The sequence below is a fragment of the Drosophila takahashii genome, chromosome 3L (assembly GCF_030179915.1).
Source record: "Drosophila takahashii strain IR98-3 E-12201 chromosome 3L, DtakHiC1v2, whole genome shotgun sequence".
In the NCBI taxonomy this organism is placed as follows: domain Eukaryota; kingdom Metazoa; phylum Arthropoda; class Insecta; order Diptera; family Drosophilidae; genus Drosophila; species Drosophila takahashii.
This window is the reverse complement of record NC_091680.1, coordinates 11,745,810-11,761,458: the sequence shown is the minus strand read 5'-3', so window position 1 is coordinate 11,761,458 and position 15,649 is coordinate 11,745,810. Positions and strand designations below refer to the sequence as shown.

Here is a 15,649-nt window from a genome sequence, read left to right as displayed (position 1 = left end):
ACATTTTAATTAGAATCGAGGCAAAGTGGAAGCAATTAAGTATGCCCGAAGCTTGTCCAAAGGAAGTTGTCAACTTGTTGGACTCTTCCGCTTGGACATGCTCCGATTCCATCCCCATTTGTTATAGCTGATAATGGTTTTGGAACTGGAATGCATTCCCCGATAAGAGACTTGCAGGTCTCTTGACTGGCGATAAGATAAACTTCGAATGGCAACCAATTAAATATTTAGCGCTGGCCTACCTTTCTGTGTATCTGCTGGATGCGCCCCTGAGAGCCATAAAATGTGTGAAATTCGTCTAGGACAGGTAGTAGATACATTTGTATCTCACGCTCTTGGTACCTGCCAGCAGCTATTTTTAAACGTTCACCAGTAAATTCGTCAAACAAACAAACAAACGAGCGAACGAACGCAAGAGGTTGCAGGCAGCAATTGTGAACGTATCTGTATCCGTATCTGTTTGTTTATATGTAGCAATAGGCTATGGCCAAAAGCCAAGGCGGTGCTTCTATGGGCGATACCATTTTCCACTCCTTTTGACCGATTTGCTTTGGTCAATGTCGGGGCAACTCGTTGTTGCTTATGCAACGCCGATGATGCAGCAGCCGCAGCAGCAGTAGCAAAGTCAAAGCCAAATTCGCCGACGACTTACTCACTGGGAACACTTAACCCCTCCCCAAAACCAGATACTCCGATACCCTCGATACCTTCCCGATCTCCATCATCGTTTTGAGTTCTGGGCTCATTGTTTGGCCCATGTCTTTTGTGCCGCGTAATCGTTGTTTTCCAATGAACACACACAAACGATACAAACGTCGCCGGATTCTTTAGTTTTTGTGTTTTTTTGATTCATGGATGCCAGTTGATTCCCTTCGTTTGGATTGTTATGTTCACGGAAAAGGTAGAGGTTAATGCCTAGTGAAGTGTGCACAGCATCGGCAAAGAATGGAAGATAAAGATACAGATACAAATGCAGATATGTGGATACATAACTAACTAGTTGGCATTTCCGGGGCCGTAGAGCGTGTAATCGGATTGGGTTTGCCGGTGGAAAAGCATCTTATTTATTCGGTACTTGTCTAATTTGGTAAACACGTTCGACACCCTTCTTTTGAGATGTGGTAAACACTTTTTCACCTTTTCGGTCGAGAGATCGCCAAAACATTTATCCCATTTGTGTGGACTCCATCCCCCAGTTGTCTCCTAGTCCCTAACTCGTATTTACATTGTGCCATGTCTGGGGCCGCGCATAAATCAATTATTTGCACCTAAAGCCCATAAATCATTTTATGACGAGCAACAGCAAAAGACAAACATTGGACTGGTCAAAAGCGCAGACATGTGGAGAGGGGGTGAAACGCGAAAAGCCCTCCACTGAGCCAAAAAGGCTAGCAAATTGTCGAAGTTGATTCTCTTTTTTTTTCTTTTCTTTTTCGGTCCTAAGTGCCCTGAAAGCCCGGCTAATATGGCGTTGGCGGCTTGTCTTGTTATCGCAGCAGCAACAAAGGCCAAGGCAATAAAAATATAAAAACCCACACATCATATGTGTGAATGATTTCTGAAAATGACCAAAGGCACTTTGATTTCGCCTTGTTGTTTTCTGTAGAGCTTTACCTAAGCCCGAGTTTTTTTCCTTTTTTTTTGGGTATTTCGACTTCATTCAATCGCCATTCGAGGCGCTCTCTTTATTTTGTTACCCTATTTGCTCGGCTCTTTATTCCTGCCTCTATTTGTTGTTGTACATTTATACGGTTTATTGACTTTGGCCGGAGTTTCTTTCGTTCTTAGCCACTTTTTTTCGCAGACTAAGATCAAGTATTAACAAGAGTGGAAGTAAATGCAAACAATAACAAAAGTGTTGAATATGTGTAGAGGGTGTCGGAGGAGTAAAAAACAGGAGACTTAACTTTTTAATCTAAGAAGTTAGGAAGTTAAGGGCAGCTAACAAATTTAGTAAATTACTTGAACACGGAGATAATTAACTTTTATGTTTAAAAAAATATTCCAGGCATATTGGGAGCTGAAAATATAATATCACAATTAATAGAATTAATTTTTAGCACTCCAATTTACACACACCGATGATTGACTAATTTCCTATTTCTATTTGCTCTTCTCCATTTGCAGGTGCGTATTCCGAACTGAATGTCAGAACAAACAGGGAAATGTTATCTGCACAAATGTTTGCCTTCACCGGTCATACAGCAGTGTACTAGATACAGATATCGGGTATCTGTGTATCTGTGCTGGTAAGTTGGCCCCCTTCAGATAAGGCCCCCAAATGCGCAGTCAACGAGACAGCTTGGCGATGCGACCCCTCGCCGGATTATAATTTCAGAGGTGTTCGAGTGTGGATGAGTTAAACCCATCTAGGGATCATCAATCATTTCATAATAAATGCGCGAATCAACGCCAACGCTCAAAAACAAACAGCGACTAACTAAAAGCCAAAAATAATCAAAATAAAAACAAAGACAAAAGCTAAACCAAAAGCGGTAACCAAAAAAATCCCCCTACGCGGTGGCGATACAGAAATCCACCAAAATATGAATATAAATGCGAGCTGAGCTCTGGCAGAACAGTAGGAAAATTTAATATAACCTAAAACAGGGGAAGGGGGATTGTGAGGGACTGCTGCTTTGTCTGCAACTCGATGCCACACCATTCACTTTTCGTTATTAATATATTTTTTCGGTTAAAATTATGCTAATCCGTTGAAATATGATTATGCCGAATGACAACGGCGTGACGGGGGCGGAGGGCGTGGCAGATCGGTCGCATATATATGTATTAAGTCGGCAGGTGTGCCCATTAAAGCGAGGGCTTGTGCATAATTTGATTGCCTTTCGCAGCTAATTTCGTTTACTGGGAAACCCGAGAGCCGAAAACCGAGAACAGAGCACTCTCGTCTAATTAAATACATGACGGAAATTTTCATATTAAATCATTTGCGAACTCTTCTCGGCGAACCCAGGGTTGAAGTGAAACTTTTTCAATTAAAGGAAAGTCGACCTTCAAAGCAAACAAATTTCGAAAATGAAATTGCAGGCGAAAAAGTAATTTAATTAGCTTAACCCAAATAGGAATAAACAAAACGAAACCGAATCAGAAACAGAGAAAAGTCCTTCCCTTTCGCCGAGTCTCCAAGTCTCGAATCGAAAGGGTTTCTCTTCGCGTGCTTTTTCTTTTGGCCGAGAAAGTTTCATTTCCTTGAAACGGTGGTGCCAGTCGCCAAACTTGGAGGCGCCAAAAGCAAAGGCAAAAACGCTGGCCTAAAAGCTATGCAAATTGGAACTGGCCAAGTGTTGACTTCCGTCATCTGCAAATTAATTTTTGAAAATTCCTAGAAAGTTAAGGGGACTTTCCTTTCAGGATCAAGGAATTTATGCAATTTTTAAGACTTCTCGATAGCTTTAAACAACATCCCCAAGGCTGAAATGTCATTCGCCTACCAATAGATCGTTGGTTTTTTTGATTACGTCCTCTGAATAATTCAAAAACACACATCTAGGCAGTAATTTCATCAAAATTTCAGTAGACCATGTCCGGCAATTTGTTCAAATGGACTGTTCTTGGCCGGCAGCCAAGAACCGCCGGCTTGACAGCCAATCGAAGGATCCTCCGTCTGGCGGACGATGCGATTGCCCGGTTTCGTAAGCCATTTTTCGAGTCCTGGCGACGTCGCCGGCGCTTCGAGGAGTACGAAAAGAGGGAGATTCCAGCGCGGCAGCAAGTTCCAAGGATCCGACGCATTCGCTATCCGGGAACTAAGGAAAATCCCTTTCACAGAAAACCCGACTATTTGCCGGGAAAGGGTGAAGTGCTAGAGCCCACTCGCATCCAGCCACCTAGGAATTCCATGTGCTATTCTGCTATAAGATTCTTTGGTAGCTCCTCCACTGGTGGAGGATCTGGTGAACCACCGGAGGATCGTGAGGGAAAGCTTATCAAGTTCCCTGTGGGTTCTCGTTCGGGAAAGCCGAAAACGGGGAAGATTGAGATCTTGGAAAAGAAACCGCTCGAAGCTTCTCAGTCGGAATTAATATCAGGATTGTCTGGAAAGTCCACAAAGGCTCTGGATCAATCGGGAAAAGACGGAAAGGATGAGGAACCCGAGAATGTATTGTATAATTCGTTTGCAGATCATATGAGCGCATCAGGGGAAATACCTAGGGATTTCAATGATCACTCAGGAATTCAATCGCAGCCTCCAGAACGAAGTCAAAGTGGCAGCAGTTCACCAACTGGTAGTAAACCGCCTACTGGAAGGAATCCGCCTACCAAACCGCCTTTAGGACCCAGTGATCCTTCAGGTACTCCTCCTAACAATCCTTTTAAGCCACCGACGAAAAAACCCAATCATCCACTAAAGGGAGAAAAGCCTCCCAGTAAACCACCAATGGCTAAAAAACCTCCCAAGCCTGCAAGTAAATCACCAACAGGAAGCAAACCTCCCAGTAAACCTCCTACGGGAAGTAAACCTACCAGTAAAACACCTGTAGCAAGTAAACCTCCTGGTAAAGCGCCTACTAAACCTCCCAGCAAACCACCAACTGCAAGTAAACCTCCAGGTAAATCACCACCTGGACCCAAGGCCCCAACAGGAGGAGGCGCCAGTAAGAAAGGCGGCGCAGCTGGGGGCAAGTCTGGCAAGGATTCGGGTGGCTCAAGAGTCATAACCCTAATGCCGGGCGATGGCATTGGACCGGAGATATCGATGGCCGTCATTAAGATCCTGGAGGCCGCAAAGGCACCTCTGATCTTCGAGCCCGTGGACGTGACACCTGTTACGAATAGCAAGGGTCAGACAACGGTGCCCGAACAGGTGATCGAAAGCATGAACCGCACAAAGGTGGGCCTGAAGGGACCCCTGATGACACCCGTGGGTACTGGCTTCCGCTCCCTGAATCTCACCCTGCGCCAGCTCTTTAACCTATATGCCAACATTCGACCCTGCAGATCTTTGCCCGGTGTGGAGACCATTTACGGGGAGGTGGACATCGTGACCATTCGCGAGAACACCGAGGGCGAGTACTCGGGCATCGAGCACACTCTGGTCAACGGAGTGGTGCAGAGCATCAAGCTGATCACGAGGAATGCCTCCTTGCGAGTGGCCGAGTACGCCTTTCAGTACGCTTTGGCCATGAAGAGGAAAAAGGTAACAGCAGTCGCGGAATCACTGGTCATGCGGATGTCGGATGGATTATTCCTTCGCTGCGTCCGGGAAATGGCCGAGAAATACAAGAGCAAAATGGACCAAGCGGGCATTAAGTATGAGGAATCCAACATGACCACCGTCTGCCTGAATATCGTCCAGGATCCCAGGCGATACGATATGCTGGTGCTGCCCAATCTGTACGGCGACATCATCTCGGACACGTGTGCCGGATTGATCGGAGGACTGGGACTGACCCCCTCGGGAAATGTGGGAACCAATGGTGCCATCTTCGAGTCGGTACATGGAACTGCTCCGGATATCGCGGGCAAGGATTTGGCCAATCCTACCGCCCTCCTGCTCTCCTCCGTGATGATGCTGCACTACATCGGGTTGCACGAACATGCGGATAACATAGAACAGGCTGTGCTGAAGACTATCAAAGATGACAATATCCGCACCATGGATTTGGGCGGCAAGGCCAAGTGCTCCGAGTACACCGACGCATTGATCAAGAACCTCAAGTGATCTCTACGAATTAAGATTTAATATTTTGTAAAGCTTAATTAATATACAGGCTGTCCTTTGAATGGTTATCAGGATAAATCTTTTACCGCAAGATATTTAATAAAATAATGTCCCCTATTTATCATTTTTTGGATATTCAATTAGAGCTCCTATCTTTCGTGCAAAAATGACTTTGTCAAACCTTCAAAGCATGAGTTATCTGATGGCTCTGATCACACTAATTTCGCAACAGGCCATATGAAGTAACCAAACATCACAGGAAACCGCCAGCTCTTGGACGAAAAGTCAAAAGCCAAGCCAGACTGAATCAGCAGAGACCACAATGCCATTCCGACTGCCCTGAAAAGTGCTGAAAACCCCCCGCCTGCCCGAAAATTCCCAGCCAGCCAGTCTAACCAGTGCCAAAGTCAAAGTCGAACTGCCAGAGAGCCAGAGTCAGTCAGTCTCTTTGGCCGGGCGCAAGTCATCAACCGCATCACATGGTCGGTAACTGGGAACTCTGGTTCCTGCCCACTCCCCTTAGTCCCCTGGCCAAGTTACGTTGCATTTTTACATGCATGTTCTGTTCGGTTCTCGGGTCCCAAGCACAAACTGAAACTCAAACTCCGGCTGGGACTCTCGACTCCTCGGTGAGCTGCGTTTAAAAGCACCGACCCTTCTCCTAAACAAACCGAAACTACTAGCCAACAGCAGCAGCCAAGCAAGTAAAAATTTTATGGTGAGGGGAAACGACTAGGAGATACCCTGTAAGGGGTTAATTATGCATTTTTCGTAGTCTGCTTTTTTGCTTAAATAGGGGTTTTGTTTACTTTTGAAGTTATGATAGATGGAAATCAGTTTTCTTTTCAAATAAAATATTTTAAACCTAATGTGATGATTTCCAAATTAGAAAATTGAAGAGGGAAGTGATTAGAATTTTTACCTAATTTGGTTTTTAAGAACCAAAGTTCAAGAGTGACTTTGGAATGATATACCTATTCTATAAACCAGAACTACTGGGTATAAACGAAAAGAACAACAAGTAAGGGCACTCCTTGGTTCGGCGTTCAGTGGAGCGTGCAAGAAAAAAGAGCAGGAAGAAAATGCCACAGAATCAGCCAAAGAGCCATATAAAAATTAAAAAGAAACCAAAGGAAAAAATTTAATTTTGTGTGCTAGAGCGGGACAAAGCGATGTTGAGTTGGTGTGTGTGTGAGTGCATTTCAAAGAATTTTGATAAATAACAAAACCGGCGGAGGAAAAGAGAGGGAGATCGAGGAGCCAAAAGATAAACTCCGTTTTGTGTATGTGAAACAAAAGTCGAGAATTTTTCAACGCACTGTAACCGGTTTTCGGTTTCATTTTCCCCCCTTGCAACCCCCTCACCCACCCCCTAAAAAACAAAACTGAAAACTTCTGAAGCTGACACCATGGCCGTGGTCAGGAAGCGGAAAAGGGGGTGGCCTCGGCCGAAAAGGGGGGCAGCTGGATGCGGCCTAGTTGTCGCTGTCTCCCATTCATGAGCCCTCAACTGCAACTCAACTGCAGTAGTCGCCCAATTTCAATTGGCCCAACACGCAAAGGCCAAGTTCTGCTGACTCTCGAGTTTTTCCTTCTTTTTTCCAGTCTTCAAAATTCCAGCGAATTCTGGCACAATTGCGGATAGACCAAGAGCAGCGGGAGCAGCAAAAAAAGTGGGCGCCATAATTGCCATGCAGCATGCCACTCCGCTCATTAGAATGCTAATTTGTAAATGCAATCCGTCGGCTGGTCTTTTTCGTTGGCCCGAGCTGTGAACATTTGTGCCCTCGTAATTGCCCCCGCGGACTTGATTTTTCCCTGGAAATGCCGCAACACGAGTCCCACGAATGATGGCCAGCAAATTATAAGTTTTTAATGCCATCCCATCGCAGACAATGTAAACAGATTTTAATGGAGGCAGTGGAAAGCGAAATGAGATCACTTCTCCTCACAAATAGAACGCTAATCGTATGGGCATACCAAGAAATTAATTCTTAGAAACAACTAGAATACAAAGATATTACCTTTATTTTATCTTAGAATATTTGCTTTTCTATCTCACCCAGTAATTAGCAAGTCACAACGATAGATAAGCAAAATAATTCATATTTTGGCATATTGATTAGGAAAATTATCAGCACTCGACTATTTATAGTTATCTGGCTGCCTTCGATTTATATTTTAAAGTGCCTTTCTTTCATTCTTTCTTTTCCTCCGGCTTACTTTTCCATTAGGCGATAAATTCACTCATCCATAACCTCGCTGGCTGCTTGAAGAGGGGTTTAGTTTGATGGGTTTTGGAGTTAACCCCAACTTGAAAACTGATTTTCCATGTTCGTACACACATTTTCACGCCCAACCCATCGACCCATTGCTATCCCACCCCCTCTTGACATGGGTTCCAGGCACTTTTACAAAGATTTACGACCGCTGTCAATAGAGCTTTGCATAACACAAACTTCCACTCGGCAGCAGAAACAAAACAGGCGCTACAAAAAAGTATTTTCGAATTTAAATCTATTTGTCACTTGCAAAACTTTTGCTACCTTTTCACCAGCAGCACTCGCTCACTCGTTTGTCCAAAGGTCGGACCATCGGACCATTGGACCATCGCACAAAAAAAGGTAATGCAAAGTGGCAGTTACAAATTTGCTGAAATCAAATGCGGGATGAACAACAACAACAGTAGCAACTAGAGGGGGTGCAAAAAATAAGACCGGAAATATATGGGACAGAGCACCAAAACGTTCCATTTAAATGAGCTGGATTGTCCTACACTTGGGTGTCCAACCCAACTCCGGAACTTGTTTTGTCTTGGCCTAAACCGCCACCCCTGGAACAATTTTCCTAATGCCCTTTTCAATCGAGGTAGCCTCCCCGAATCCCAGAGAGGCTAAACACTCCATTGCAGAGACAAGTGGGAATGATCATACGACAAGGTATAGGTTCAATATTACCCTGTAATGAAAGTTGTCATGCTTTCTTAGAAATATAATATTTAGTTATTTATATTTCATGTAATTAATGCAGTTAATATCTAGGGGAAAAATGTAATAATGTAAAATAAAATATTATAATAACAAACTAAACCTCCTATAAATTCCCATGTACCCTCTCTTAAAAAAAATACTGGGTCTGCCATGCTCCATCTAGATGGAACAATAAGAAACTGGGGAAAAAAATGATTTGCATTTATTTATCTTGGTAGCTCTTCATCGTCCTCCGCCTGTGTTTGAATTTGTTATTATTCTCGCACTTCGGGGCTCTCCGTATTGTTGGGTCCGCTCCTTCCACCTCATCAACCCTCTGCCAGCAACCCAAACTCCATTTGGATCCACTCCCCTCCTTTTCCTCGCCCTGCTCCACTAAACATTTCTATGCGGCGATGATAAAAATAATCCCATTTATTGTTTAATGCTTAATAAATAAAGCAATTCTTATTTATTTGCCAGCAGTTTGTTGCTGTTTGTGTTTCAGTTGTTTCTTTTCCATTCTTTTCGCTTGCTTTTGCTTTCGTGCAATTGCGTTCTGTGTGCTTTATTGATTTTTATGCCTCGAAGATGGTTGTGCTCGTGGTTGTGGTTGTTGTTATCGCCAGCAAAATACCATCAATTGTTTATTGTTTTGATAATGCGTTCGGTTGTACTTTATTGTTTGTACTTGTGTCGAGGGTTTTGCGTGCAATCGTGGGAATCATCGATAAGGCCTTCGTGTCGACGTAACAACTGCTAGCAAAGCGATAGTTAATTGGGATCAAATTGAATGTGGTTTCTATATACCGATAGAGAGCACAATTAATAGAAATATTTAGGGGGTAATGGATTCCCATTAAGCTCTTTTATAGAAATGGTGGCTTCATTTTGCCTAGATCGCCTAACAATACCAATTCAGTCAAAGCTTTTTAAGTTTCAGCTTTGACTGAACTTGAATGCCAATTATTGGCTGTATAAATATTAATAAACTATAGCTATTCTTATGGCTCAAACTAGTTTTCCAATTTATTTATAACAAAGATTGATAATAATCTTCGAGTGGCGCCTCAACTTGGGCTTTGATATATTCATAGAAAAAAGGCATTGTCTTTTATTCAACCTTTAAGTTACAAAAACTTCAAGCTATTGAGGTTAAAGATATCGAATTTAGAGATGTTTATTTCATTAAGCAAAAGTAGCTATAAACTTGGGAAAGGCCTAACCTTTCATTTATTTCACAAGATTTCTTGTTTATCCTGGTCACACTGTTATCCCTACCTTTTCAATCTTGGTCACACTTCCTTGCGCTAATCTTTGAATTAGTTGGACCTGACTTTACTTTAATTTGCTGGAGCTTAAGCCCCAGCTTAAGATGCATCTTTTGCTCCAATCTACATGGCAGCCAATTGGCCCGATTCAGGATAATGGTGTTCAAAGTCCCATCGGGTTCGCATCCGTTCCGTTCACGTGTTAAACAGGAAACCCGCTCGGGGTCTCCGTTGTTCCGCCAACTATCGCGTTTCCCATCAACATCCCGATATATATACACACATAGTGTGCCGTGCATCCTGCCTTTCTGCCTGATTTGCCCAATTGTGCGGCTCTAGGAAAACTGCGGAGAGCCGGGACGACCGGGAAGCATAATAAAATTGATTGCATTTTTCACGCTGGAAGCTTGGCTTCCTCGGAGCTCACGACCCAGTTATTCCACATGAGCCGCCGTCAAGAGCCCGGGTCCTTACATGCCGCCAAAAAACGGCAAAAAAAGGGAAAATATCACGGAAAATGGGAAATAATACAAGGGAACAACTTTTGCATAATGCGCTTGCACTTGCAAACAAAACCCGAGGCCCACTCGCCCGGTGCATAATAGATTTTCCGTCCAGCCGAACATGGAGTGGAACTCCGGAACTTTAGGTGCACGGTGACCTTAGTCGGGATGTTCGGGGGTTCATTGCCTTGCAGGTCAGCAGCTCTCGAGCTCGAGCCACATTTTCGGCCTGGCCTGCTTAAAATTTCATACTGTTTATTAATTTCCAGCAGTTCCTGTTCCTATACACACTCCTCGTTGGCCCTGTGCTTGCCCCGTGTTTGCCCAACTTTTCCCACGGCCTCTGCGCGGCTGTCGTCTCATTTCAAATTTACAACTTTTAATTGAAAAACACTAAGCAGGATTCCGTGATGAAATATTACTCTGCAGCAGTTGGTACACTTAATTACGTGTACATACGCGGCTATATCTATATGGAGAGCTCAACAGGTGATTGTGCAGATATTCCGCTGCCCAGCACTTCGTGTCACGTATCTGCGGAGGTTGTCTAGTTGGTTTTGGCTTTGGCTTTGGTCTCGGTTTACGTTTACGTTCTTAATCACCGGAACTGACTGCACTGAGTACAGGTAACCGGGCGGCAATTAGTGTCCCGGCCACGCCCACAAAGCCCCACCAAAGCCACTGGCCCACCCACTGGGCAGCAACAACAACAACAACAACGAGAACCACTACAATGGGGGCAACAACGGGTAAGTTTTCTTTGGCAGGTTCGTGTTGCCGCTCTTGTGCTGCGGGTTGTTCTAGTTAGTTGAAGTGCTTTGACTTGCCAGCGTTTACAACTTTGCTTAAGCTTCTTTGGAATTTCGCAAAGCATTCGAAATGGCCGGGGAAGAGCACTTAGGGAATTAGAAAGTTCCTGAATGCAGTTGCGAAACTTATAACTCCAGCGATTGGTAAATAAAATTTAATTTCTTTTGAATGGGCTCTCTCGCAAAAGGTTGAGTAAATCCAAGCTGGCTCCCATACTATGTGGTTTTATTGACGGAAAACTCGATAGCTGAGATCCAGCTTGCAAACCAAACAAAGCTTAAATGGCACTTAACCTTGATTCAGTTATCGAATCGCTTGAAATTCAAGCGTCAACAAAGAATTCCTTGTTAAACCGAAATGCTGATCCCGAATGTATTGCCAGCTGATCCAAACAAAGATCGGCAGCATTATTTATGTTTATGCGCACTCGTATTTGTTTACATGGCGAAACATGAGTAAGCTCGAATATCCACTGCGATGCGTAGTTCTTTTATGGGACTCTCCTTCATCTTCGCGTGCAATTTCAATTATTCAGACTCGACATTTAATTGCATTAATTAAACCAACACGAGAATGTTGAACATTTATTACATCTCTCTGTAGCGAACCACACACTCCTTTCCTCTTGGGCGACCATGTCCTTATCAGCGACTCCTTCCTCTTTTCTGGTGGAGCGCGTTTCCGGCGTTAATTGAATGCAGATTCCGCGGAGATGAAGGGACTGTGGGTGGATGGGTTGCAAGGACTTTCGCCTGTCACTGCCAATTAGCGCAGAGTCCGAGGAAAATAAAGGGGAGAGGCACAGAGAGACTGACTCTGACCTCTCGACATTAATAAACTCTTCGCATTGCCAATTCATATTCTTTGATTGATTATGGCAAATATATTTTTTATCGACCGCCTGATTGATGTTGTGCAATTGCCGATGGATTCGAAAATCGACGGTAATTTATTTATGCATATTTATGAGCCATTTCGATTGCTCGGGGCTTTTATTGAGGGTGGAGTGCAAAAATAGCATGGAAATAATAATATTTTTCCTCTTGGTAATGTTTCGGTTTTAAGTGTCCTTCTCTTGGTTATGCAGACTTCCTGGCTTTGTTTTTTTTCGCTCTGGTCCATCAAAGGCCATTGCCACGTGTCGCCAGGTGGAGCGGGAAAAACACCTGCCTTTCTGCCTGCCCCATAAATAATTTATTAAACAAAGAGCATGCTCAATGGCAGCAGTGACACTTTAAGCAGCGCACTCGTAATCCCGAAATGTCAGCCACCCCCGTCCTACAATCCATCCCACTTTTCGCTCCAGGAGCCACTCCAATTTGCAAGCCAGACAGAAATTCAGCCGAGTGCCTCCCTCCCCCGGAACCAATGGCATAAAAACAATGGCAACAATAATAATAAAGAACATAAATAAATGATAAGTCGGCCACATGCACAAAAGGACACACGTCACGAAAAGAGATGGAATTGTCATCGGGAAGGAGGCAAAAAATTGGTAGTACTACCTAAGTCAGAAGGTGGAATATTCAACAATGCAAATACTATTAAAGTGGTTCGGGAAAATGTTTTTGAAACTCTGAGAGAATAAGAATATCAGCATATTTAATATAACGGTAGTGGAAAATGATAAAGAGTATTTAAATGATTTTTGAAAAATATAAAAAATTCTTTAAAAAATCATTCTCCAATTTTAATCAAGTTTACCCCACTACAAGCTCGTATTCTCCGTAATTAGTTAATTAAACAACACCTAAGCCAATACATTCCCATTCCCAAGCACATCAATTGCTCTAGTTGAATCTTCCTGCTGATGATTGCAATTAAATACACATAATTCCCGGCTAATGACTTGCCTAGAAGCTGGGTAAAAATCAAAGAAGCCGCGCTTATCTCGGCCACGTTAAGCTGCCAACATAATTTAAGTCCCAAAGACACGCAGACTGTCGACTGTCGACTATCCACTGCCTCCCTCGAATAATCACAGATGCAAACACATGCGCACAAGCGCAGAAGGAAACTGACGCCGGCAAGTGTTGGCCGCTTCCGTTTCCGGTTGCCGCTGATGATGCTGCTGCTAGTGGCGCTGATATCGGTTAAAGCCCTGCACTAAATTACTGTCAGTAGTCCTGCGACATTCTCCCTCACCATTCCCTCGTCCAATTCCCAGTCAATTTGGGAGCTGGCGAAACTTTGACAATTTCTACGAACAGACTCCAGACTCTAGGCACAAAATCGACTTGCGACTTGCGAAAGTTTTTGCATTTCGCCAGCTGTGCGTCTAGTCTATAAGGAGAACAACAAGCCAACGTTACTTCCCCATCGCAGGAACTGCTGGCCATAATTTACATAACTCTGTGCGCAATAAAAATTAATTTGCTGCCCATTTGGAAGTGCTTAATTTGTAAACGAGACCATTGGGGTCGTCATGGAATCGCTTCAAATTGCTGACTAAGGTTGGGGGTTGTATGTGTATATATATAGAAAGCCCTTGCTGTTAGTGGTTTTATCGGTGTTGCCTTTACATGTTAAACAAGCTGTGCTGTGCTTGCCTTTTGTTGTTGGCCAAGGATAAATTAACTTTAAGACGGAGCAGAGACCAAAAAGGAAGTGTTGACAAAATTGAAGTTGCTACGTTGCTAAATAAATGGAAAAGCTATTATTTTATCCATTTACATTTTTTAATTGATCTGAGGAAGAGGGTAAAATGTAAAAATATGTTGTTTAGCATGGCAAAGTCAAAATGAAATTTCTTCTTGAGCAATTTACAATTTACATTTTACAAAACTAAGAAAGGGTTGTTAAATTCGATTTTTTTTTAGAAATTTCTTTTATATAGGGTATTCAAGTTTCTGCTTTCTACTGCATGGCAATTCTTGGCATTTATTCCACAGATTTTATCGCTGCTCAACGGCAACAGCAAAAGCAACATCAGCAATCCGCAAAACACGAGCAACTTTTATGGCAAAAACGCAAATGGCGATGAATGTTTGCAATAAAACAAAAGTCGAACAATGCCTGGTTGTTTTTTGTTTTTGTTGCTGTTGTTGTTTCAGTGTGTCGATGTTTTTGTGTTGTTTCTGTAAGTGTTCCTGTTGTTCCCGTTGTTATTGCTGTTGTTGTTGCCGTATTTATTGTCTGACCCCCAATAGCCGGTTGATTTTTAAATGTCTCTGGTGCTGTCGGGTGCTGTTAATTATGTAGTTGACTGGACAAATTTATTGTCATTCCGTTCGGGGTTGGGAAATGGGCTGGAGATCCACTCGCCAGTCACCGAATTCCCTGCACTTGACACTCGTTGAGAGAAAATATCAGGGAGCCTCTCAAGTAGCAACTTCCTCATTGCCACCAAATGGGTTACAAGAGCAAAATGTTTTGTCGTTATTTATCGCCCAGTTGGTAGTTGATTAATAATTGTCAAGAGCAATGCTAAATAAACAAAAACCAAAAAAAAAAGAGAAAGCAGAAAATAGAATAATCAACATTTTCGCTCTTGACTTTGACCTCTGTGGGTGGCCCTCTATTGGAACTTCCGCTCGGTTTCGGATTCCAGTGGGTGGATCTGGATCCCCTTGTGGGCTCGACAAATGTCAAGCAAAACGCGTCGACTGTACGAGAGAGCTGCGACCTCGACAGGCCGAGATGAGAGGGGATGAGCCATGGCATCCTGCTAGAAGGCCAAGAATGGGGCGCTAAGTGGGGACCTGGGGGCTGTCTGGATGTTTGTCTGTAATTCCGCTCATGTGGGCGGGCGGGCATTACGTAAATCCAGACGAGCCAGCTCTTGCATTTAATGCATACAAATTGGTCTGATTTAAGAGAGCCTGAAAAATGCTGAACAAATTTTGACGAGGCTGGGCCGCAGATTAAACAGCAACTGGGTGGTGGCATTAAGGAACGAAAACGAACTGGTGCATCATCATCCATAAGTATAATGCGCCACTCAATGGGGGTGATGGTGTGTGTGTGTGTGTGTGTGTGGGTTGCATGTCTAAGATACATCTTAGGGGGTTAATATTTATGTACTTTTCGCTGGTAAAATGTTGAGCACACAGTGAAGGCTTCATACTCTGCAGTACTTTCTTCACCTAAGCTGTTCGCTTCTTGCTTAAAAGGCTAAAATTTTACCTATTAATAATAAACATAATATAATAATTTTTTAAACTAACATTGTTATTTAATATTTTCTCTCTGTGTATTATTAAAACCCTTTCTAAAATCATTTTACATTTGCACTTAGTTCAAAGCCCCTCAAAATGAGTGCAATCAATCGAGTGATGGCCAACAAAAGTTTCCATCTGACGAATGGAAAGCCGAACTGAAATGATTAATAACTTTTGGCCCTGCACTCGAAAAGCAGTGGGTTTTCGGGCTGTCAGAGACACAGTTACCCCCAAAACTTTTCCAATAATCCCC

General features: G+C 43.3%; 2 protein-coding genes across 2 annotated transcripts in view; both read left to right on the top strand.

Moving 5' to 3' along the window:
- dally (division abnormally delayed protein) overlaps window positions 1-15,649 on the top strand; it is a 68,187-nt gene that overhangs the window by 5,662 nt on the left and 46,876 nt on the right. The window lies entirely within an intron of this gene.
- On the top strand, window positions 3,441-5,804 carry LOC108059313 (uncharacterized). Its single transcript, XM_017144518.3, has one exon. The coding sequence runs from the start codon at window positions 3,542-3,544 to the stop codon at window positions 5,681-5,683; it is 2,142 nt and encodes a 713-aa protein (XP_017000007.2). The 5' UTR covers window positions 3,441-3,541; the 3' UTR covers window positions 5,684-5,804.

Coding starts and splice junctions, on each gene's coding strand:
- LOC108059313 (XM_017144518.3), top strand. CDS start 3,542: ATGTCCGGCAATTTGTTCAAATGGACTGTTCTTGGCCGGCAGCCAAGA.